Here is a 27,113-nt window from a genome sequence, read left to right as displayed (position 1 = left end):
CCTGACGACTAACGCGTTTATTTTGTGTCTTCGCAGATTTGTATCTCGTCGGGGAAAACCTCGATCGATTTATTGCGATAATGGTAAAAATTTCGTTGGCGCAATGGGTGAATTGAACAGAATGCTTCAAACGTCTAACCGGTCCGTAAGCGAGTTTGCGCGAGAGGAAGGTATTGAATTTAAATTCTGTCCCGTTTATTCACCCAACTTTGGCGGAATCTGGGAGGCGGGGGTTAAATCGGCAAAATTCCATTTAAAACGAATCGCAAGCAATACTAGTCTAACTTTTGAAGAGTTGTCAACACTGTTCGCTCAAATAGAGTCAATCATGAATTCGCGTCCATTGACACCGTTGTCAATGGATCCGTCAGATTTAGCACCATTAACTCCGGGCCACTTCCTGATCGGGCGTTCTTTGACCTCACTACCATCACCCGTTACTGAGAAGATCAGCGTGAACCGCTACCAACTTCTGGAAAGACTCAGGCTACACTTCTGGAACCGTTGGAGCGCCGAGTATCTGGCGGAATTACAGAAGAGGGTCAAATGGCGTAAACGAGGCGAAGACATCAAACTAGGAGAACTGGTCATCGTCAAAGAAGAAAACTTACCTCCGATGAAGTGGCTGATGGGACGAGTTACCAAACTGTATCCAGGGTCTGATGGCGTATGCAGAGTCGTCGACCTCATGACGAAGAAGGGCGTTATAAGGAGGGCACTATCAAAATTGTGTCCTCTTTTGCCCAGAAAATCCCATGAGCCTCTTGAAAGTCAGGCTTTCAAGGGGGGGGAGAAATGTTAACAACGCAAGTTAACACACCTCTAAGACACCAGAGGGGCCGGAGCGAGGCGCGGGACGTCACCGCGCTGCCTGCCACTCAGACATTACGACAGACGACGTACGGAGAGGACGCGTCATTTTAATTGCTCATTTTCTTTGTTATCCAACCTACTTAGTTTTTTTCATTAAAAGTATACTGTTCCTGTAAACTGGTGCCTCATTCCGTCTTCATCATCATCATCGAATCCTGTTGTAAACACAAGTGAATGTCAAAGTGCGAGTTGTCAAATTTGACAGACGAGTTCCTCGTTCACGCATCGACTTGCTCGCGACTTGAATATGAAATGTGTCACACAAATGATGTTAAAAACTATCTCATTTGTTATGAAAATATCTGTTTTTTTCTTTTTCTTGGCTCTTCTATAAGCAACATGCAATAATAAGACGGACGTCCCGCTAGTCGCGAACGACATTCTGCGAAATGGACGTTTTGTGAATTGGGCATTTTGCGATTTAGGCATTATGCGAAATGGACATTTTGCGAATTGGGCATTTTGCGATTTAGACATTCTGAGAATTGGACTATTTGCGACCGGTGGACATTTCGCGAATTGGACATTCTACGCCTAAACGGTGCTAGGCCTGCAGGTATTATCTTTAAGTATTCGTTTTATAATACGGCGAATGTAGTTTACTGTTTTAAGAGTATTATTCACGCACCTAGTTCGAAATAGCATTGACAATTCATCACGTTTTTACGTTATCTAATGAGGATAAAAACTAGCTCAAATGTAGGCAGCTGGGCTGTTGAGTGTACCTAAATTTTGACAGTTCTCCATAATGTCCAGCTTTTAGTGATGAATTGCTATAAAATGTGGAGAAACGTGGAGTGTATCCCGTCTGAAGCAGAGTTGCGAAAAAGCAGCCAATTGGAAAAAAGCAGTTTTGATTTGCAATTTTCTTCTTTCCGAGATTTAGAGAATGAATATAACACTATGATTATGCAGTGAAACGCTGCGCAAAGGGTTATAGTTTAAAAATATAACCGAAATAATTATGTTCGTTTAGTCAAATAGTATGGGGAACTGTCAAAATTTTAAATCAATCAACAGTTGCGACACCTGATGGGAGGAATAGGTAGTTTTTATCCTCATTAGCTTAATAATAATATTAATTCCCCTATTGGCCGACAAGAAGCGCATGTTACGAAAACGCCATTTTATTGAACGCAACGAAAATCGTACCGGGTTTAAGCCACAAGATACCGTCGATATAATAAGCATTAATATGCCACTATAGCCTCTATTGTGTAAAGATATAAATCGGCGCCTTTTGTCACTTTATTTCCGGTGTTGCCATGTATAACAAATTGTCTACCAAAAGCTACCACCAGTGTTGTATCCTATGTGATAATTTTACCCGGCGTAGTGCTGCATGGCGGCCTCAAGGCCGTCGCGGTCAACCGCGACGAGGTACTTGTGTGATTGATGTGGCGTTTTTAGACCCTCTTGGAACTAGTATTGCTGCTTTATTTCGGGTGTTGCCAGGATAACAAAATTTCTACCAAAAGCTACCATCAGTGTTGCCATCGTATGCTCGCATTTTACCCGGCGTAGTGCTGCATGGTGGCCATGACGGCGATGCCGGCGACGAGCGCGGCGAGGTGTTTGAGCGACTCCCGCTTGTCGTCCTCCCGCAGCAGGTCGGGCAGCACCGTCACCAGCGCGATGTGCAGGAACCCGCCCGCCGTGAAAGGTACTATCCACGAGGTTTTCGCTTCTGTAACGGAGATAATTATGAATTAGTATTGCGTCGCCTTATAGTGCAAACCATGTAATCGCCTCACATTCTGATGTGCTATGCTAACAAAACCTCGAAACAGACAAGCTAGTTTTCAAAATTCCCACGGAAACGGGAGTTAGCGGGAAGAAATATTTGTATGATAAAATCTAAACTGCATAAGTTAGATGCTTGAAATTTGATATGCACTCCCACACACACAAAGATCTCTCTTTTATAACACGCTACGCGGACGAAGTCGCGGGCAAAGCTAGTAAAGGATAAAACTTACCTATAGCGTTCTTGGCCCCACTAAATACAACCGCTACCATGGCGCCGATCAGACCAGCTGAAGCCGTCGCCTGGAACATCAGAAAAATCCTTAAAATAAGCATAATTGGGTCGTGGACTAGGTTCAAGATAAATTATGAAAGCATAATTACAAAATAAAGACAGATCTACATACATACATACATACATAAACTCACGCCCGTAATCCCTAATGGGGTGGGCAGAGCCACAAGTAATCAAAGACAACTTGCAGCCACTGTTGATACGATGTTGTAAGCTGGATATGATGAACCTTATGGTGATAAGGGATCAGCCTATCGCCCATAACATTAGTCCATCATGTTAGAGCACACAATCCCTCTGTCGGTTTTTACGACATGCCCGGGAAGACAAGCAGCTGAACTATTTCTATGTTTTTTTATTTGCTCCCAGAACAGCATAGAAGCAAAAAAGACAGATCTAAATGTAACGAAAAACATTTACTTTTTCTATTTAACTTATCTATGAATTTTGATCAAGAAAAACGTAACGTAACGTCCGACATTTTATCACGTCAGTCTATGACGTCACAGTGTGCTTGTTCATACAAATTCCATAGTAATTTCGTGTTTTGATGTTTAGTAAAAAGTAACTGATTTGATTAGTTGGAAATTAGCCTATTATAATCAACAGAAACCCAACAGAGAGCTCGGTGAGGTGTGGGTACTTAGCTCATCTTGCGATGGATGTACCTGACTAGCCCAATTGGGATATAGGCGTGAGATGATGTTATGTTATGATTTTTTCTTGATTCAGTGTGTTGTTCAGTGATGTGTTATTTTCCTAATGTCTCTCGGCATCGCATTTACGAATCATCATCATCAATTTAAGAGCCACGCTCTTGTCGGTGTAGCATTTTCCATTCCAGTCTATCAAAGGCCAATTCCTTGACTTCCCTATAAGACACGACGTTAACCTTTTCTTTAATCTGTTCCATGTAAGCTCTTCTTGGTCTTCCCCTTCCTCTCTTTCCTTCTAGCTTTCCTTCTATGATGTTTTTAATGAATTCGTCGTGTCTTATTAGGTGTCCAATCATCTTGCCTCTTCTGTCCTCAATACTTACTCTTACTAGCACTTCCTCATTTGTAACCCTTTCTGTCCAACTTATTCTTTCCATCCTCCTCCAACACCACATTTCAAAGGCCTCGAGTCTCTCTCTGTCGTTCTGTGTCAGTGTCCAAGTTTCACATCCATAGAGGGCTATACTCCATACGAAGGTTTTGACACATCTTTTTCTGATAGTTTTGGCAATCTTAGCCTTGAATATGCACCATTTGTTATGGAAAGCTTGTTTTGCCATTGTTATTCTGGTTTTAACGTCTAAAGTACATCTTGGAACAAAGTACATTTACGAATATGTATAAAAAAATGACTCACCAGTTGTGCTTTAGCGGCTTCCCACCGCGAGAACCCGCTCTTCAGCAGGATGGCGAAGTCACCCACCTCGTGAGGGATCTCGTGCACTGGAATTATAAACAAAATTTTACACACGTATTCTCACGTCCGGCCTCCGTGGTTGGGCGTTGGATTCACGATCCGGAGGCCCCGGGCCCGAATCCCGGTGGGGACATATCACAAAAATCACTTTGTGATCCCTAGTTTGGTTAGGATATTACAGGCTAATCACCTGATTGTCCGAAAGCAAGATGATCCGTGCTTCGGAAGGCACGTTAAGCCGTTGGTTCCGGTTACTAATTACTGATGTATGTAGTCGTTCGTTACAAGAGTCATGTTAGGTGCCTTTGGCGGTTCGGTAATAACCCTGACACCATAAGACCACATACAAGTACGTAGGTACTTGTATGGCTACCTGTACGTACTTGTACGGGGCGTACCTAAGTGACACCGTAACTGATACTGAGGGGGATGATTCAGCTCATTATTCCGAGTTAATATTAACTGGAATTTCGCAAAATGTATAGAATTTAAAATATTTGAAAAAGATACAAAATAAATTATAAATTTTACGACGAAAAATTCCACTTGTTATCAACTCCGAATCATGGTCTGAAGCATCCCCCTCTATTCATTAAGATGTCACTAACACCCTGTATACCAAAAACATATGATTGTATATTACCGAGTATCGCAAAGGTCGTAAGCAACCCCACCCGGAACCCCACCAGGAAGGATCCCCCCACGGCCAGCCCGTGAGTGAAGTTGTCGATGGAGTTCGCCATCAGGTTCAAGTAGCCTGCCACCTGCCATATAAACCATAACGTAATATTTATTACTCGTCACTAATTTAAGAGCCAACCGGACCGGACCGTCAAATCTTCAGGTTAGGTGAGCGGACCCTGTGAAAAACGGGAAAATGCTAGGGAGATGATGACTAATTTAGCCTCTTGTCGGTGTAGCATTCTCCATGCTATTTTTTAGGGAAAAATAGGGCACTGGTTCCCCTCTTGCCTTCCGCCCCGCAGTACTCTGACGCGAGTGGGAAAAATAAAAAAGTAACAAGGAAAAAATCTAAAAGGGTTCCGTTTTTAGCCATTTGGCTGCGGAACCCTAAAAAAAATTAGTAATAAAAGGTGCGCTTATCTCTAAAACAGATCTCGAGTGTGTGATCCAACAACTTACATCTTTTTTATCCCCTTTATCAGTCTTCTTAGAAGCTTGTTGGGCCTTCTCCCGTGCTTCCCGTAGCAAGCAGCGGCCCATCCAGCGGCCCTGTCCCTGCCCCTTGCAGTTCTTCAGGGCTCCGTTACTGGCTGCCACGCTGTTGCAGCACGCGCCTTCACCTGCAATTATAAGGTTAAGGATCAGATTTGGATAAAGAATTCTTGTTCAAAATTTAAGTCCTTGGTATGTTGGAGATACCAATTTATTGGTAACACTTATGTAACACTTACGTCATCAAACGGTTAGCAATGGCGGCTATTCGTAGGATTGAGCATATCTGGTTTCATTATACCATGGGTTGTGAGATCAGGAGGATATAGTACGGGATGTCAGTGATACCGTAATGAATACTGAGGGGGATGATTCAGACCATGATTCTGAATTAATATCAAGTGGAATTTTCCGTCGCAAAATTTTTAGATTTTTTTTTATATTTTCATTCTACACTTTTGCGATGGATAATTCCATTTGATATTAACTCAGAATAATGAGCTGCATCATCCCGCTTAGTATTCGTTACGATGTCACTTACGCCCCGCACAAGTACATACAGATAGCCATACAAGTAGGTATGGGTGTTAATGACATCGTAACGAAAACTTTGACGTATGATTCAGACCATGATTCTGAGTTGATATCAAGTGGAATTTCTTGTAGAAAATTCATGAAAATTTTAGTGTTTATTTTAATTAATTTCAGTTTCATACTTTTGCGACGGAAAATTCCACTTGATATCAACTCAGAATCATGGTCTGAATCATACGTCAAAGTTTTCGTTACGATGTCATTAACACCCTGTATAACTAACTATACATGGATAGAGTGCTTCTATAGGATGGTGTCTGTAGACACTAGAGTCGCCGTCTCGGCGGATACGGGTTGGAGGACATGATGATGATGATTTTTTTTCTACTCACCTTTAGTGTTATTATTGAACACGCACGAGTCATACAGCTGTCTCGCGGTGACGGTGCCGTTCCCCCCGCATATCCCTTCCCCCTTCCTCTGCTTCCTCTCTACTTCCAGAAGCTTCTCTATCTCTTCTATCTCTATGTGCTTGATGCTGCCGTTGTGTTTGCTGTCGTCTTCTACTTCTTCTGATGCTGCGAAGAGCTTCTCTACTATAATGAATACTAGCATCCCGAATAGGCACCACAGACCGCATTTTAGGGAAACGTGTTCGCCTTCTGAAATAGACAATAGAAGAGGTAAGAACAATGTTAAAATATTACGTAAAATAACATAGCATGGCTACCCTATTTTTCCCTAAAAAAGTAGCATGGAGAATGCTACACCGACATGTGCGTGGCTAAGAAAGGAAAACATGAAACAGTAGGACTAGGGCCCTGTGCTGGGAGGTTTTCTGGCCACGTCTTTCCCTCAGCGTTACAGATTCCGATGTGGTAGTAGTTTTACAGCTAGTTACATAATATGTAATTTAATTTTGTTTGACGTTCAAAAAGCGCTAACTTTGTAAGCCAATTTTGAAAAATAAATATTTTTGAATTTTTTGAATTTTTTTGAATCTTAAATTAGTGACGATAAACATGACATAGCATGACGTCTTATTTAAAATTTAAATAAACGTCCGAGTAACGTTTGGCCAGATCATGAAATAATCATGCATTTAGTTGCTCATATCGCTAAACGTTTCGTGCTCATTCGTCTGGCCAAACTGCATCATGATGTGGCCAACGGGTGATATTCTATTTCATGAAATGATCGAGTACATCATGAAATGACCAATTCTAAGATCTGGGGGGTTAGCCACATCGAAGCAATACATCTACGAAAGCAATATTGCTGTTTGACATTTGATTGCATTGAGCACTTACTTTTATATGCGCAAATTGCAACATTGCTTTCTTAGATGAATTATTTCGATGTGGCCATTTTAACCCCCTTGGCCACGACATATCCACAACTCTCTCTCTCTCTCTCTCCTTAGCATTTATTATTCCCATCTGATGGTGGGGTCTGCCTTCTTCGTACTTCTCTTCCACTTCGTTCTATCGGACGTGTCGTTCTCGGAAACATTGCACATGCGCAGGTCCTTTTTTGACCGCATCTTGTTTCACGACACGACATATCCACAACATAAGGATGAAATGCCGACGCCTAGTTGTCCGTGGTCCGTTCGGAGGACAGGAGTCCTAATATGGCTTTGTAATAGACTACTCTGGGCGCCATCCCACTTGCGTCAGACAGAGTACTGCGGGGCGGAAGGCAAGAGGGAAACCACTGCCCTATTTTTCCCTAAAAAAAGTAGCATGGAAAATGCTGCACCGACAAGAGCGTGGCTCTTAAATTGATGATGATTATGAGTCGTCCGTAGATGGAACAAGCCGCTTCACATTATGACGTTACAGAGCAACAATAACCTTAACTGTCTACGCTGATAAGAGAGACGAGTGTTCTCACACGCAGAGATAATACAGATAATCTTATTAAATTATTGTTATTTATATTAATAATAGTTAAGTAGCTATGCGCCCGCGTCACCGTCCGGGTGGACTTTGATTACATAGTAACAACCTCTCATATGTCGAGATACCACATAAGCTCACGACTATATCCCAAATGGGGTGGTCAGAAGTACATCCATCGAAAGATGAGCTAAGTACCCACACCTCACCGAGCTTTCTGTTAGACCAATGTGATAGGTGAGCCGTATCGCCGCCGATAATCGTCGAGACAACTGTGTTTGTGAAAACTTCACTTAAGATAAATTAATAACTCATTGGTGCAAGTCCGGTACCGGCGTTCGAACCAGCTGGGGTTTTGGGTCCGTTGTCGAGACACCATACACTATAGATTTCACATTGTGTCTAATAGAGATCTACGTTCCAACAGACGAGTTATTAACGCTCTCAACACGTTTCTTTCACTCCCCCTATTTTCAACCCCTTAGGGGATAAGATCCTAAGCCCTGGGTCTCAAACTATCTCCGTACCAATCAACATCAAACGGCCTCCGCGGTCCAGTGGTTGAGCGTTACGCTTACGATCCGGAGACCACGGGTTCGAATCCCGGTGGGGACATATCACAAAAATCACTTTGTGATCCCTAGTTTGGTTAGGACATTACAGGCTGATCACCTGATTGTCCGAAAGTAAAATGATCCGTGCTTCGGAGGGCACGTTAAGCCGTTGGTCCTGGTTATTACTTACTGTTGTAAGTATGTAATTGTTACATGAGCCATGTTAGGGGCCTAATAACCATGACACCAGGGTTGATGAGGTTGGTATTCCACCTCACAACCCACACGATAAGAAGAACGTCAAATTGGTTCAGCGCTTTAAGGGTGAAAGACAGACAGACCGTCACTTTCGCATATAATATTAGTGTGTATATTATTAGTAATTATAAGCTTAATAAATTATACATATTACACACGTTATCGTGTATCTACAATGTAATCTTATTAGCCAATTGGTTATCCGGCTTAAAGATTTTATTAAATGTGATTAGTATAAGTTCCTGTACGATTTTGTCATGTTCAGGCGGGTTAAAAGGCCACTTTGAAGCGATTCATCTAAAAAAGCAATATTGCTATGTGACATTTTGTTGAAATTGCTCATTTATTTTTATATGTGCAAATGTCAAATAGCAAAATTGTTTTTTTTTAGATGAATCGCTTCGCTGTGGCCTTCTTAACCCTCCTCAGTAGTTACCTAGCTTCGTAAACTTCAATAAGTAGGTAGAAAGGCTTGGGTGAATTCCTTTTTTTCAAATACAAACTCAATAATATGTTTATACAGTTAGTTACGTAGTTATTTGTTTATTTTATTTATTTCCAATCCAAATATTCAATTACATCTTCTTTCGTGTGGGTTGTGAGGTGGAGTACCAACTTCATCAACCCTAGTGTCAGGGTTACCAATGAGCCGCCAAAGACCCCTGACATGGCTTATGCAACGACTACTTACTTCCACCAGTAAGTAGTAACCGGGACCATCGGTTTTACGTGCCTTCCGAAGCACGGACCATCTTACTTTCGGACAGTCAGGTGATCAGCCTGTAATGTCCTAACCAAACTAGAGATCGCAAAGTACTTTTTGTGATATGTCCCCACTGGGAATCGAACCCGGGGCCTCCGGATCGTGAGCCAAACGCTCAACCACTGGACCAAGGAGGCAGTAGAATTAAATGAAATTCATATATTGCGACACTGAAACCCTTGAAGGGTTTAAAGTGTGTCAAGTTCACGTCTGGCAATAATAAGTAAATAACACTTGATTGATTTTAGAATACTAATAGTTTTAATAATTGAAGCACATAATAACGGGTTCTTACCGCGTTTAAATGGGGATATGAGACTCCCGATATTTCGACACTGTTGCTAGTGCCATGATCACGGGATGACTGATGAGACTAATAGTTTTGTTTTTCAAATTTCTTCATTAAGATTTAAACATATAACAATGATGTAACGATAAAACACAATAATATAAAAAGAAGAACATTAATCGTACTAAGGGTGGTATTAATAAACTAATCTCAGTTTCGAGACTGCCCTCAAGATCATATGTCAGTTCTCATATAAGAACAGGGACTTGAGCATGATCTTGAGGGCAGTCTCAGCTGAGATTAGTTTATTAATACTAACCTTACAGGCTAACTTGCCAGAGTTGATAGTGAAGACTTTCAGACTTTCATGAGATCGGAAGAAGCGGAAGAGGTGTAAGTGGAATTCCTGCTCCAACGGGAAATACGCCTGATCTTACGTATGTGCGTGCGTGCGGTGTGTGTGCGTGCGTGCGTTTGTGTGTGTGTGTGTATTGTACTTTGAAACAATCTTTGCAGGCCAGGAAGAAATTGCTTTAGCAATAAAGCCGCCTATACCTATGTTGCGTCGTGTGCATTAAAATATAAATACAATAATCTGTACAGGAAAATATCGTAATTTAATATGTATGTATGTGTGGTAAATATTATGATTTATTATATCAAACAACTAAATGATAATATAGCACAATAACCTACAAGTGAAATCCCAGACTGGACGAGCGTACCAACAGTCACATATCATAATAAAACACATTGTATTGCAAAGTTATCGCATTTTATTTACATTGCTCTACGCCAGGGGTGCTCAGACTTATAATATTTATTTATTTATTAAGTACTACTACATCATATATATATAAAACATTAACTACTAAGACAATTACCACACCCCGGACACTTCATACAAACAACCTCGTTTTACGGCCTCCGTGGTTCAGTGGTTGAGCGTTGGGCTCACGATCCGGAGGTCCCGGGTTCGAACCCGGGTGGGACATATCATAAGAATCACTTTGTGATCCTAGTTTGGTTAGGACATTACAGGCTGATCACCTGATTGTCCAAAAAGTAAGATGATCCGTGCTTCGGAAGGCACGATTCGGGGTTACTACTTACTGATGTAAGTAAGTAGTCGTTACATGAGCCATGTCAGGGGCCTTTGGCGGCTCAATAGTAACCCTGACACCAGGTTTGATGAGGTTGGTAATTCACCTTACAACCCATACGATAGAAGAAGACCTCGTTTTACGAAACATATTTTCATGAATTTTTCTACAGTTCATCTTCGTTTATCTTAATTCTTCAACAATCAAATCAAATACACTTTATTGCACACGACTTATTTAACAATTAGACAGTGTAGTCGTATAATTAAAGCACATAATAACGGGTTCTTGCCGCGTTTAAATGGGGATATGAGACTCCCAATATTTCGACACTGTTGCAAGTGCCATGATCACGGGATGACTGATGAGATTGGAGTGGAGTAGGTAGATCCATAATTTTCTACGGGCAGACATATCCCCATTTAAACGCGGTAAGAACCCGTTATTATGTGCTTTAATTATGATAATAACCGCGTAAACTTAAAACAATGTAGTCGTATAAACTTATGATCTTTTTTTCGTTAGGTTGAGCACCTCTGCTATACGTTATTCATATTTTCCGTATGTTTGGAACACAAAACCTCGGAGCTGTGAGTCACTACTGCCTACTACCTAGTAACTTATAATGAAATGCGGTTGTGATTATCACGTTACGTCATTCTATATACGAGATTTGAATTATCAATGGTACAATGACGATAAAAACTGCCCATTTCTCCCATCAGGTGTCGCTACTGTTGAGTGTTCTTAAATTTCAATTCAATGACAGTTCCCCATAGTATTTGAGTAAACATTGTTTCGGTTATATTTTTTCACAATATCCCTTTGCGCAGCGTTTAACTGTAAAATCATTTATATTTATTTAATCCCTAAAAAAATGCCTATTTCTAAATTTCCAACTGATGGCTTTTCTTTTTCGTAATTCATCCTTTAGGCGGGATACACTCTAAGTTTCTCCATATTTTGAATAAAAATAAAATAAATTATTATATATTAGAACACTTATTTAATTTATAATTCAAATATCCACTATTTAATTGATATAATATGATTAAATTAACAATTATAAAAGGTCTAATAGTATTCTGAAAATGCAATTCCATAAAAAAGAGCGAGAAGGGGTGAGGTAAATCTAGCTCAGCCGCTGGTGGGGAGCGGAGAGTTGCCGTTCTATATGTAGTATTAGCCCTTATTGTATGCCAACAGTTAACAGTAGCATGTAAACATTATACCTCTTCTGTTATCTAAAACCGGAGTGACAAAGGGCTTAAGCGCCATTCATCTTCACACGTCATACATACAGCAATCAATAATACGCAACTCTATTCCTTTAACACAAGCGCGTGTATTTGTCACATTTGAAACACATAACCTCGACCGATCTATAAATACTCATACAATTATGTCACGCAAACTTCGTTTGCAGTTGCCTGTAGAGAGTTTGTATTGGAAGTTGGTTGATACGTGGGTTGAAAAGCGGCAAATGTAAGTTTGTAGGAAAAGCGTGCATGGACAAGGTAAGTAAGGCGTATCATTGCGTTTCGTTTAAGAAGCTAGCTAATATTAAAATAATCTTTAATAAAAAACTAATCAACTAAATTGAATTTCTTTCGTCATTTTTTTAACGATTATCCTGGCCTGGAATCAAGTCATTTGGCCCAAGGCTTCGGGGCTAAATGCGTGATATCCCTCTGCGGAAAACGCGTGGCTTAATTTACTAGTATCACAGGTACGAATCCCGGCTGTGTCGTAAGTTTTTACGACTGTGTCGTAAGTTCTTTCATAATAAGGACACAAGGTTTTTAGTTCAACTTGCGATGGATGTACCTCTGACTACCCCAATTGGTACATAGTCGTGAGTTTATGTTATGTAACAGACAAGTAATTTCATGAATGAAAACCGCGCTGAGTCGCTGTGGTAGGTAGGTATTGTCCACGTCATATAAAAAAAAACTATTACGATTTGTTCACGTATTTTTATAACCTTTTTTTTTAAACAGCTTCTTTACTTTTTTATAAATAAATAACAATAGACTTCAACTTGTATAGTAATGTAACGAATTCCATTGTTTATAATGAAATTTTAGAGTGAAGCAAGAAATTAGTTTAATGTTTTTACATCATTCAGAGGAAGAGGAAGTAAAACGCTTTTTTTTTATTGAGTTATTTAAAAATAGAATTCTCCTCCGCCTCCGTGGGCCAATGGTAGAGCGTTAGGCTCACGATCCGCAGGTCCCTGGTTCGGATCCGGGTCTCTCTTCTATCGTGTGGGTTGTGAGGTGGAATACCAACCTCATCAACCCTGGTGTCAGGGTTACTATTGAGCCGCCATAGGCCCCTGACATGGCTCATCTAACGACTACAACTTTAAGTACATCAGTAAGTACGAAACCGGATCCCGGTGGGTAAACATTACAAAAATCAGAGATCTCTAGTGTAGTTATGACCTTCGAACAATACAGACCGATTGCCCGATAGTTCGAAAGTAAGATGATCCGTGGTTCGAAAGGCATGTTAAGCGGTTGGTCCCGGTTACTACGGGGCCGGGTTGCTGAGTTTGGTAATCAAAGTCATCAACCTTGGTGTCTGGGTTACTATTGAGCCGCCATAGGCCCCTGACATGACTCGTGCAACGACTACGTACTTACATCAGTACCAACCATCGGGACCAATGGCTTAAATAGCTGTAAGCTGTTAAGGAGTACTCGGTAAGAATTGAGATTTTTGGTATGTCGTATCCAGGGTATGCCAGGTTACATGAGCCTTGTCAGGAGACTCCAACTACCGACTGAAGAAGATACTAGAAATTGGTAACACCCTCGCCCAGGCTGGTGCTTTGACAAGAGTCCCGTCCAATTACAGTTAAGATTAGAATACCAGAAATTGGTAACACCAATCATTGACAAGAGTCCCGTCCAATTATACTTAAGATTAGAATACCAGAAATTGGTAACACTCTCGCCTTGGCTAGTGTACAAGAGTCCAATCCATTTTTTTTATATCTTTGTCACCAACAGTACAGAAAGCTCGGTCTTCTAGCCTGTGGGTTATGAGGTTGGATTACCAACCTCGATGAGGTGTGGGTGCTCACGATGGATGTACCTCTTGATTACGACAGTAGACTAACCTTTAGTACTGGCCAAATCGTGCTCCCAGGCTTCAGGCAGTAGATGCAGGAAGACATCTCCCAGTAGACCGCCGACTGCAAAGCTGAGTAGAATTTTGAGAGTAGCTGCTCCCGCTGTAACAAGAGAAGGTTGGTCAACTCTTGAGTTTTTTTTTAAGCGGTAACAAACCAACCTATAGATCTACAAGTTGAGATTTACAAGTATAGATCTACAGGTTGTTGTTGCACCGTCCCGCATCCAAGGTTTTTTATGGCTGATTCCTGGTAGTGGTTGTCCGGAATAAATTGCTTCAGAGCAATAAGGCCGCCCATTTGTATTGTTTATGTTTGTATGTTTTGTGTGTGTGCAATAAAGTATATTTGATTTGATCTACAATTATCTGAAAATGTTTTTTTTAAATTGTTAGGGTTCCGTTTTGTTTGGTAAGGACACTGCAGGCTTGAATCACCTGATTGTCCAAAAAAGTAAGATGAGCCCATGCATCGAAGGGCACGTTAAACCCTTTGCGATTTGCAGCTAGTAGCCGAAACCAATAGAAAAAACTCGATCAGGCGTAGGTACTTAGGTGTACCTCTGACTACTTCTATTGCGAATATAGTCGTAAGCTTAATGTTATTTACCTATTAGTAATTGCTGTCTAGCAATAAGCCGTCTAATTATACTTCTTTTGTTCTATTTTGAATGTGTGTTATATACTTTGTTATATGTGCAATAAAGTTGTATTATACTTTTAATACTCTTTTGTTGTTGAATAATAAGCAATATTTCTTTTATTTTATTAGAAACTAGCAACCCGCCCCGGCTTCGCTCGGGTGCAATGCTGAGGAAAAAATGAAATTATTTACGACATCACATTAAAAACGTCGAAAATAACAGTATTTCTCCACTATTTAATGGATGTTATTATAATATATAAACCTTCCTCTTGAATCACTCTATCTATTAATTGAATTCAGTGGTTTAAAGCCCGAGCCGGAATTCGAACCCGTGACTCTAAGATGAAAGTAACGCGTTTTCTAAACATGACATCACTACATAGTATAAAACAAAGTCGCTTTTTCTGTCCCTATATCCCTATGTACGCTTAAATCTTTAAAATTACGCAACGGATTTTGATGCGGTTTTTTTTTAAATGAGTTTGAATTAAAGTTTGGACCATAGATAATTGTTGTCACATGATTTCAAGAACGTTTTGGCCGGTTAATGGCAATAGGTTCGCTATTACAGTCAAGTTCCAGGCTGCGTTTCCATTGACGCGGAGCTGTGCGGAGAGGAGCGGAGATGTGCAGGAATCGACCAATCACCGCGCAGGAGAGTGACAGAGCGCCTTCGTTTTTCGCTCTCTCGAACGCTGTGATTGGTCAAATCCGCACATCTCCGCTCTTCTCTGCCCAACTCCGCGTCAGTGGAAGCCCGGCCTTAAGCTTAGCTCTGGCGACGAGTGGGTCAAATACTTTACATCTCTTCCTACCCTTCGGGGATACAGGCGTGATGGTTGGTGATTATATAGAAGATATGAATGCATGGGAACTGTCTGGGTACTGACATTTGGCAGCCAAATTACTAAATTGTATAACAATATTTGATGGTTTTTTTTAAAGATCGTCTAGGGCCGAAGGTTTTCTTGCAGCTTCTTTTCTCCGGCTATACAGGATGTGATAAGCTGTAGTAGTTATAGGCGGATGAGATGTTCGTTATGTATAAAAATGACGATTCAATGTTACCTACTAAATAAAGATATTTTTGAATTTGATGCTATTTTTTGTTAAAAAGCAAATGAGCACATGTAAAGGGATTATCACAAATACTTATAAAAAAAAATCTGTATCGCAATCCACATAATAAATTAATCGCAAATACGTTTTTTAAACCACCGTAAATCCAATGCATTATTTATCTGCAATTTTGATTTTTACAACATCGATTATTTATTGATAACAGATAATTGACTATTTTTAATCTGTGTAAATTGGGTGTTATCAACTTGTAGATAATATTTTACACATGTAAGTCTTGTAAGTGGCAATATGATTGTATCGTACATTATTATAGAACCTTTTTGTATTTTTTTTTTAACTTTGATGGGTTTGCTCTTGGCCTCAGACTTGCCCGAAGGCGTTGACGAGGCCTAAGATGGAGAGAGCTCGCCCAGAAGGTGCCTGTTCGCTCTGGCCTTGAAAGCACCAGAGTATTTTATGTATTCTCGCCATATGTCCGCGGAGGTCCATGTTGATCTATGGTTGTTACAAATAAATTGATTTGATTCAAATTCAAAAATATCTTTATTCAGTAGGTAACATAGTTACACTTTGAATCGTCAATTTTTACATAACGAGCGTCTCATCCGCCTAAAACTACTGCAGCTTCTCACAACCTGTATAGCCGGGGACAAGAAGCTGCAAGGAAAACCTCGGCACAGGGCCCTAGACGTTCTTTAAAAAAATAAACATAAAATATTTTTATACAATTGATTGATTGATCGTTAATAAATGTGGTTAGCGGTTAATAGGTTCATTTATCTAATGTTCGAAACACGAAACCTCGACGTTTGATACTAATGTCAATGTTTAGCTATTTACGAGTAGATTATTTATTTGTTGTGGATGACCAGGAACAAGTGATGTACCGGTTGAGCGTGGAGCTCTCGATCCGGAGGTCCCGGGTTCGAATCCCAGTGATTTAAAGAAAAATGTTAATTACTCTAAACCAGCGAGCATGCATAAAGTCTTTGATGAGAGCGGAAGAAGCGAAAGTGTGTGCCAGGATCGTAGTAATTGGTCTGAACTGACTACTCCAACGGGAAATAGGCGTCTTATGTTCAGTCAGTCATGAGCAATATAATGTACCCATTTTAGGACTCTGTCGCACTAACATATTTGACACATTATCGCACTCACATCACATGTACCATAGCTACACACTGCTTTCACTACTCACTTATAGATCCTTCTTTTAGTGTAACATTTCTTTCTTTTATTGTTTTGTTTCTGCTTTCCATGTGTAACACTAAGTCGTTTTTTTTGTACTCTTTAATTATTTTTTAAAATTTATTGTGCGGGTACTCGCGTTTCACCGATCGGCGTGGGTTGAAAATCAGTGTTGCCCTCTGGGTAAATTTTCACTGAACCCTGGCCTTTTTTGGTGAACTGCGACACCCTATATATACCTTTATGTTTTCCAACTAAATATTAATGTTAATGTGTGTATATTTTAATGTTGTAAATGTATATGTGTGTCGTAGATTTTACCTAAATAAACTTTTTTATTATTATTATTATTACTTTCGGTCAATCAGGTGATCAGCCTGTAATTTCTTAACCAAACTAGGAATCACGTGTTTTTTGTGATATGTCCCCACCAGGATTCGAACTCGGGACCTCCGGATCGTGAGTCCAACGTCCATCTACTGGCCCACGGATGTTAAACAGTCGATCCCGGTTACTATGTACTTAAGTATGAAGTCGTAACATGAGCTATGTCAGGGGCCTTTGGCGGCTCAATAGCAGCCCGACAAGTCTAATATTGAATACAGGACAACCTTTCTTATTATTAACCGACTAAAAAAGGAGGTTATCAATTTGTTTTATATTGTGTATTGATTTACATAATGTAACCAAATTAAATTGCGACTTTTGAACGTTCATTGCACTCATTTTGCATTTCATTGTTTGCCATCTAAAATGTGACGCGTAGTAACTTGACAGCCGAACATACAAGAGCGTACAGTTTACCAAGTAGCATTCAAAACATGGCTGATGGAATTACATTTCAGACATATTTGTCGACCAAACGATGCTTCATTATTTTCCCCCTTTCGTTGCTAAAGCGACGTGAAAGCATTATCGCTTTTATCATACACTAGAAGTTACCCGACCTCATTCGTTATTCGTTGTTCCATACAAACCTTGCCACCACTTTTTACTTCATCATCATCAATTTAAGAGCCACGGTGTCTTGTCGGTGCAGTATTTTCCATGCTACTTTTTAGGGAAAAATAGGGCAGTGGTTTCCCTCTTGCCTTCCGCGCAAACTTTACTTTACTTCACTTGACTTTTTACTTAAGGGTCGAATTATGCAAAATCAAAAGATACAATCATTCCGCTGGTTTCCGCTTCAGCGACTGCTTCAACTGCGACGTTCATGTGCTCGCATGTGGCTTAACCAATCTTGAGTATATGACTGGTACATCATTATCACCATCATCAATTTAAGAGCCACGCTCTTGTCGATGCAGCATTCTTCATGCTACTTTTTTAGGGAAAAATAGGGCAGTGGTTTCCCTCTTGTCTTCCACCCGGCAGTACTCTGTCTGACGCAAGTGGGATGGCGCTCAGAGTAGTCTATTACAAAGACATACTAGGACTCCTGTCCTCCGCCTCTGAATAGTACTGACAATTACTGCTGCCCTCTGTCAGGTTCCAGGTTACAGTCCCTGTGACTTGCCCCTTCCGTCCTGCATTGCCGTACCGATGGCTTCCATCTTCGCCTCTGCAACCGTTGAGGTCTTAACCCGTATCCCTGGGCAAGGGTACAAAGCTTCCTTTTATAATGTAAGGATTATAACCTTACTTATTATTTCAGGGTTATAATCCATAAAGAAGTAGACCCCAAAAAATATGAATTTAATTTACTTAAATCCGTTTGTCAATTTCATCAACGGTCATTGCACAGCACAACGCAACGTTATCAATGATCATGACAGATTTTAAAATGAATCGGTTAGATACCGCACCGTTCGAGTAACGCCAAGATAAAGTACAACGAATTTTATCAGAAACAAAGGATAAAACTAAGGATTATGGAGTAGATTTACTATGTTGCTATGCTAAGTATGACGCTGCAGATTTTGTCGCGGCGTCTGCGCATGTAACCGAGATTTCCAGCATTGTCAGACGCTATGTACGAATATCGATCTAACGCAAAGATAACGCTATCTGGAGATCCGGGTTCGATTCCCGATGGGGACATTATCGAAGTCACTTTGTGAGACTGTCCTTTGTTTGGCAAGAACATTGCAGGCTGAATCACCTGATTGTCCGAAAAAGTAAGATGTTTTCGTGCTTCGGAAGGCATGTTAAGCCGTTGGTCCCTGGCTACTAGCCCAAAATACATCCACCAACCCGAAGCGGAACAGCGTGATGGAGTGTGTAACACTCTTCGGTTGGTTGAGGGGAAGCCTGTGCCAGTGGGAAGTATTCACGTATATAGGCCGTTTATGTGTTTATGTATAGTTATGCTGGCAGCTAGCAGTTAACTTCCATTGTACTAGACCTCTTACATCACAGCAGTGTGATGCGGGCTTGCTAAGGTACACGACCTCATCTGACAATGCCACGGTCTACTTGCGATCATTGCAATACTTCCAGTTAGTTCCGAAGTGCTGTAATTCGGTGAAAGTAGCATTTAAGAGTAACAATTAATTATGAAATTATAATATTTTTATTTTTATAATTTCATAATTTTGCTCCAATAAAGTATATATGTGAACTGAATTGAATAATAATGAATTTAAACCAACACCACTGACCCCCTCAGAACATCTGATAGCCAGATTTCGATGCTGGTTTTAATCACGTCGGTCTAACAGACGTCACGTTGGTCGTTGATTCTATCTATCTATCTATCTAACAGAAAGCTCGGTGAAATGGGTGTCATCCAGAAGCCGACGGGGGACACCTTCGGGGCATGCCCCCCTTACGGCGGTCGAAGCTCACTCCTCCGTGGGACCTGTCGTGTCAGAGGGGTAAAGTGGGTGTTCATCTTGCGATGGATGTACATCTGACTAGCCCAAGGGCATACATAAATAGCCTATATACGTCCCACTGCTGGGCACAGGCCTCCCCTCAATCAACCGGAGGGGGTATGGAGCATACTCCACCACGCTGCTCCACTGCGGGTTGGTGGAGGTGTTTTTACGGCTAATAGCCGGGACCAACGGCTTAACGTGCCCTCCGAAGCACGGAATCATCTTACTTTTTCGGACAATCAGGTGATTCAAGCCTGGAAAGTCCTTACCAAACAAAGGACAGTCTCACAAAGTGATTTCGACAATGTCCCCATCGGGAATCGAACCCGGACCTCCAGATCGTGAGCCTAGCGCTCTAACCACTAGACCACGGAGGCTGTTAAATAATAATGAGCATAAGGGCATAATGTCGTTATATCACGTTCGCAGGTGACCAGCATCACCACCTCCCTAGCGTTATCCCGTTTTCACAGGGTCCGCTTACCTAACCTGAAGATTTGACAGGTCAGATTTTTTACAGACGCGACTGCCTGTCTGACCTCCAACCCGCGAAGGGAAAACCAGCCCGATACAGGTTAGGTAACATACCTCCAAATGCACGCTCACGACGTTTTCCTTCAACGCTGAGCACGTGATAATCATTTATGATCCAAACATGAATTCAGAAACAAATTCGACAGTCAATGGTTTAGGCCTGTGCTGGATTCGAACCTGCGACCTTAAAGTGGGAGACAAGCGTTCTACCAACTGAGCTACCACGGTTCCAGCAGGTGCAGCGTAATTTTGCTGCAGCGCAATCTTTTTGCTTATCAAGTTTTCTTTTTCTGGCTTTTTGGACGTATGTTATATTTAAAATTTGAAATATGAATTTGTCTCCATGGTTTGTTTGTTTGTTTCTGGACATTTGAGAGATATTCTTTGTGGCTGACTATTGGTTTTCTTGTATTTTATCTGGAAAATCTAATTTAATGTTCTATATGTGTTTTTAAATGTGCTGTTTTAATTGTGAAACGTAAAACGTAATTTCTGGTGATATAATTATAGTATTTCGTTTTCCCTGGTAAGTTCGTGTTGGTTTGCTCTTCTTTCTTCTTTTTCTTTGATTCCTCTTTTCTATTTTATTATTTATCTTTGTAGATAAGGGAAATCCCCTTGGGTTTTGGTTTTTACCTGGAGCTACATCGTGTGCGAAGCCGCCCCATCCCCACGGATCCTATATGTATATGATTCGAGTTGCGACTGCGAAGTTGCTACGATCGCTCTGACTCTGCGGTTCCTGTCACTTGCCGTTACCCGTTTCCTGACCTGAAGCTGTATCGCTTCATCGGTCCCTACGAGACGGACGGATCGACGGAATATCTACGGCTGCGAAGAACCAAATTGCTTTTGTTTCTTTTTATATTCCAGAACCTTTTTTTAAATATTATTTCCGCTATTTGTGAATATTTATTTAGGAAGCTTCTTCAAAATTCTTAAAGCCCCGCGCGGCATCGTTTGTGTTTGGTGTTCCTTTTGGCATAATCTTTAAAAACTTTCGTTGATCAACGGAGGTAGGTGAGGTTACCTTTTATCTATGTTCGTGTTAATTTATAATAGTTTTAATTCCTTAAATTGCATTTCCCATTAAATTTATTTAATTGCTAGCGAGTTCCTCTTCTTTATCGCTACACAGGTCGCAGATGATCAGCATATCGCCTGTTAATGGTCCAACGTCTTAAACCAGATATAATCTCTCTTGTCAGTTATTACGACATGCTCGGGAATGCATACATTCTGTTACCTTCCATACCAACATAGAATCACTTTAAAAAGTCGATGAAAATGGTTGCTACTCCTACACAATATTGTGAGCATAAACCATTTTATCTCGAGGGCACAGATGGGCGACAAAATAGCTTCTGCGTTCAGCTGTGAAATTGCCATTTCATTGCTTAACTGAAAATACGGAATTCAATTCTGCATGAATATGAATACACTTGGGGGAGGCCTATGCCCAGCAGTGGGCGTCATACGGATGATGATGATAAATACACTTAAATAGTCTAGTTATGCCCCACTGCTGGGCACAGGCCTCCTTTCTATCAGCAGGAGGTGGTATGGAGTATGGAGCATACTCCACCACGCTCCTTCAGTGCCAAATAGTTTTACAGCATTATTTGCACATGCAAAATCTTAATAATAAATAATCGCTAATTACAAGCTACCACAGACAGTAAAAAAGATTTTGTAAGTTTTTGTTTGAATGGAAAAGAAAATAAATAAATATATGGACTCATAATATTATGACTACGAAAATATTATTGTCGTAGTTACACACGTCACTAGCACGTTCACGGAACGGGTCTTGGCAGACAGACGGTTGGTCAACAAACTGATCACTATAAGGGTTCCCTTTTCCCTTTTGAGGATCGGAACCCTAAAAAATACAACACTGTTAGTTAATTATCAAAACTACTTTATCTGGATGGGAAACTTAATTTAGAATTAAATTGACAGGTTAACTTATGAAGAGGTTTATATCGTTTCTTCAGAATAAAATGCGACGAATCCACTTGAAATCAATTTATTTATATAAGAGCATACCTATACATTTTAGTGTGGTACAGAAAAGAGAAATATTCACAAATTAGACGGCGGGTTGCCCTACATAAAAAATAATTTCCGACATGCTGGAAAAAGCAATAAGTAAGTACATAGCACTTATAAATGAACAAGTTAGTGTCTACTAAAAAAAAGCTAGATTTAGAAAAATATTATTTCCAAAATTAACCGCGAATGTATTTGGTTTTTATCACTTATTCTAACTTCTAAAAACCTAAATCAACTTCCTATAACCAAACAAAACTTGCGAAATCCCGATTTTCGATCACGGTCCGCTAAACCAGTTGTCGTCTGGTTGCTCAACCTGTCAATTTCGTCAACCAGTTTCGTCAACCTAAGTGTTAAGGTGCTAACTTATCTGTTAAGCGTGTTTGTTGTTATGTAGTTCTTAGCTATCTTGATACGTGATGTCTCGCTACCGTTTTTAGCTCCGATAGATAATGTCAATTGAGAAAGTCAGATAAAAATGTCTTCCAGAGCATTGACATCTGTCTGTGGGTAAACCAACGGGTTATTAAAGCAATTGGGACGAAGACTCGTTGATGCTAACAAACATATAAGGGACAAAGAATTTTGTATGGAAAGAGCAACAATATTACGCCTATTTGGAGTGCCATCTTCCTTTTTGAAAAGGGGGCAGAAAGTAGGTACTGTCATACAAATAAACGGGAAGAAACAGTGTATGAAAATCCATTATCGCCCTGGATACCGCACCGCACCGCATTTAGATGCGGGAACGAAAATTGGATCTAAAAGATATGAATGCATGGGATTAGCTTAGTCTTTATTTTAAAAAAAGAACGCCTAGGGCCCTGTGCCGAGGTTGTCCTTGCAGCTTCTTTTCTCTGGCTATAAGTACAGGTTGTGAGGAGCTGCAGTAGTTTTAGGCGGATGAGACGTTCGTTGTGTAAAAATGACGATTCATAACGTAACTATGTTACCTTTTGAATTTGAATTTATATGAAAGTTTCCGCTTTATTACTTTTTAATTTTTGTAACACCAGTAGAATCTTAATCCTAAATATAAAGATGCCGAAATGGTTTTAGTTTTTAGGTGTTACAGGCGTGAATTCACTTTGCATGGCACGGGTGACTGAATGTTTTGCTACACTTATTTATCATACGAAATCTTATCTGATTATGATTACAGTACAAATACATTGACAGACAGAGGGCAGATGATACATAAAAAAAGACAATAAATAACATTATTTTACATCGGGGGATACCAGATCGGGAGGGGGAGAAGAAGTTATTTCAATCGAATCTAGTCTATATGACCCCACTATTATAATTCATTATTATACGGCAATTTTTTCGTCAAAAAATATAGTATTCAATGGTTTCCCGCCGCCGAGTCGTGGGAGCCGTGGTAGCCCAGTTGGTAAAACACTTGCCTCCCACTTTGAGGTCGCAGGTTCGAATCCAGCACAGGCCTAAACCAATGATTGTCGAATTTGTTTTCGAATTCATGTTTGGATCATAAATGATTATCACGTGCTCAGTGGTAAAGGAAAACATCGTGACGAAACTCATATTCCCGAGAAACACATTTTCACAGTTATGTGACCTAACCTGTATTGGGCTGGTTTTCCCTTCGCGTCGCTTCTGTAAAAAAACCGGACCTGTCAAATCTTCAGGTTAGGTAAGCGGTAAGTCTCCGCCCCGCACCAATTTGTATAAGGCGCTGAGCTAGATTTACCTCACCCCCTTTGAGTCTTAATTTAGTCTTAAATAGGAGCGAGAGAGAATGCGCGTGGGCTGTCTATCTCGCTCACTTTGCATCGAAATCTTGTAAACGCTTGCCTTCAAATGAATAACATACAGAGGTACATCCATCACAAGATGAACTAAGTATCCACACCTCAACGATCTTTCTGCTAGGCCAACATGACAGGTGATGAGCCGTATCGGCGTATACAATTAAATCAACGCCCATAACACAAGTTACGGAAAAGATTGGCACTATTGCCATAGTGTGCAGACAAAACAATGAGGTTCTCACGGAACCCAGTCAATAAACTATACACAACGGACCACTTTACGGAAACCATTTCCAGGTTGATAACACCAACATACCACATCGCACTCCAAGCTGTTATGATAAGATTCATAATGGCTGTGTGAAGTGTGAGCTTTTTTATTGATATTTCTATTGTGTATTATAAAAGACCTTTCTGAGCTGGAGTATGCAGAACAGGGGGGTTAAAAAAGCCACATTGAAGTACTTCATCTAAGAAAGCAATATATTGCCAATCCGTCCAAAGAGATTGCTTACCATGGCATACAACCATCGCTGTCACCTAAACATTACTATTTGGATGAATTTCGGAGATGTTTCATAACATTTTTTAAAATTTTGTGCCCAAACATGCGATCGGTTGACTGACCATAAGTAGTTATTATGACTTGCTTTTAAGTGGCGCGCAGACAGGCCCCCTCATTGGATTTGTATCTTTCTTTTAAAATTAGAACATCTATTTTGTAACACGGACGTATTGTTACACTTTGTTTTTTTAAACATTAGAGGATGAACTTGGAATGAACAGGGAAGTTGAAACTAAATGCAAATACGGCCTAATGACATTGAACATGAGAAATGGACGCAATGTACGTTCTGAATGTTTGTGTTTGTTTTGTAGTTGTTTGTTGTGTGTGTGTGTGTATCTGTCAAAGGATATATTTATATTCTTTGGAACTTCAGAAAGTTAGAATTGAGAAATAGGTTTTTTCATTTTTCATTGTGTATTTTGATTAATTATTCTTTTTATTACACTTCTGCCTACCCTTCGAGGACATAGGCGCGTGATGCTACGTTATGTAATTTTAACATTCGATTTTTTATTTAGGTACTCTAGAACAAGGTTTCATATAATATTGATTATTATTTGTTTATGTGATTAATAAGTTTCTAAATAAATATTGTGCAGAACAGTTGTTAATCTGAAAATATAACATTCAAAACCATTTGAGACAACTTCTTTACTTACCGTTTATTGACAAGGACTACCAATTTTTTGGAAAATTATAAACAATCAAAAATAATAAATGGAGGAGAGGCCCTGGCAATGGGATTCTACCCTTTAACATCTAAAGTGCCAATAGAGAATATCTGTCTGGTAAACAATAAACAATTCAAAATAACCTATAAGAATCTGCTTATAATTAGGTAGTCACTCATAACTGTCCATAACAAAGAGCTTAGTAGTAACATAAAAAGAGTATTTCTTAGAAATATTATAAGAATGGAAACACACTTAAAATAAAGTACAATTTATGTGTAAATAAATGTTTGTAATGTGAAATGTTTACCAGTAACTAATGTTACTGGTAATCTTTGTTATCTTTGAACAAAGGAATGCTGAAATCGAAAGCTTTTTGAAATGATATGTACCTTAATTAATAGAAATAACTTTAATAGAAACATAATGGAATTTCTTACCTCCGTCTTTGAAACTGGCGCTCTTGTCGATAGGGATTATGAGCAAAGGCAGTATCCCACTCAAACCCACAAGAATAGACGCGAGACAGGCAAACAACCACGGATGTTCGTCTAATTCGTCCACAAAATTAAATAAATACTCCGGAACATATTCCGCCAAAACTGATCCACCCGCCGATTCCATTATTTATTTTTAAAGTTTCTTTTTAAAATATTTTTAGTAAATTCCACAAGCCAGTTCTAACTTCTTTCACTAAGTTTTTTATGGTACCACGACCGATCGGCCCATTTCTACGAAACAACTGCGGCGAACTAATTCAGTAATCAGCACACTGGAGATGCTCGCATATTTCCGCGATAAAGATGTTCCAGACGAACTGATGCTGAGACTGATTGTCTCCGCTAGATATAACAGTCCTTATCTGCGCCACTTCATATGATAAACTTGAGTGTACGGTATGATTATTTCATTTTATATTATTAAATAAAAATAAGTATCATTTATTTACGCAATACAAATTCGTTTTAACGTCAAGTACGCGCTACGAGCAAGCAAAACAACAATGAATGATGTGAACGAATGAGTGACCTAGCTAGTTTATGAAGGAATGGATATGAAATGTTGAATGAGTTATATGGAAATTATTGCCATAAGATAAGAAAATATCTACCAATTTCATTTATTTATAAAAAATATAACATCATATATAAATGTAACACGATATATACGAACATTAAATAAATAAATAAAATAAATATACTAGTGCATAAAATTATATTTCTACTTTGGCATAAATAAAAACTTTTACTTATCTACTTACTTGCGTACTTTTAGGTGCGGTAGTAAAAATCATTTGTATACTTTGTATATAATTATAATCAAGTATTGATTTTTGGATTACGGTTATTATTTTATGATCCAATTACAAAGAGGACGCATGTACGAATCATTACATACTCTTTGATGATAATTAATCTTTTGGTAATTATTTAAGTATGTAGTTATAGTTATTCTTATGTTCAAGTAATAAAATGCTGTTTTATATGCGGAATATTCACATTTTTACCGTATAAACACCGTATTTAAAGTTAGTTCTACAGAATTTACCTATACTTTCTGGAAAATGCAATGCCTAGCGGACCTAAGTATAAATATCAAGTAGATTATCTATCCGAAGGCTAGATCAAATCAAATGCCTCAACGATGCACATGTTTTAAGAATTATGAAAGATAATTTTAAAACAATGTACTAGGATTACTATAGGCGATGCGTTAACTGTGACTGTGAGT

At 39.6% G+C, this 27,113-nt stretch overlaps 1 protein-coding gene across 1 annotated transcript; it reads right to left on the bottom strand.

The window, feature by feature from the left end:
- Positions 1–1,160: 1,160 nt before the first annotated feature.
- LOC126377133 (zinc transporter ZIP13 homolog) lies at positions 1,161–26,395 on the bottom strand. Its single transcript, XM_050024811.1, has 8 exons — positions 25,823–26,395; positions 14,033–14,146; positions 6,430–6,699; positions 5,471–5,631; positions 4,971–5,091; positions 4,268–4,353; positions 2,853–2,922; positions 1,161–2,560 (listed from the first exon to the last, which is right to left on the bottom strand). The coding sequence occupies exons 1-8, from the start codon at positions 26,004–26,006 to the stop codon at positions 2,385–2,387; spliced, it is 1,182 nt and encodes a 393-aa protein (XP_049880768.1). The 5' UTR covers positions 26,007–26,395; the 3' UTR covers positions 1,161–2,384.
- Positions 26,396–27,113: the final 718 nt, after the last annotated feature.

The sequence above is a fragment of the Pectinophora gossypiella genome, chromosome 22, assembly GCF_024362695.1.
Source record: "Pectinophora gossypiella chromosome 22, ilPecGoss1.1, whole genome shotgun sequence".
NCBI classification, from domain to species: domain Eukaryota; kingdom Metazoa; phylum Arthropoda; class Insecta; order Lepidoptera; family Gelechiidae; genus Pectinophora; species Pectinophora gossypiella.
The sequence above is the reverse complement of the archived record's forward strand: the minus strand, read 5'-3'. Positions and strand labels throughout refer to the sequence as shown.

Bases quoted from the DNA above. Each gene is read 5' to 3' on its own strand.
- LOC126377133 (XM_050024811.1), bottom strand. From the start codon at position 26,006: ATGGAATCGGCGGGTGGATCAGTTTTGGCGGAATATGTTCCGGAGTAT. The intron at 6,700-14,032 runs GTTAGTCTACTG...TGTCTATTTCAG, and splicing joins CGATTTGGCCAGTACTAAAG to AAGGCGAACACGTTTCCCTA. The intron at 2,923-4,267 runs GTGAGTCATTTT...CTGATGTTCCAG, and splicing joins AAGCCGCTAAAGCACAACTG to GCGACGGCTTCAGCTGGTCT.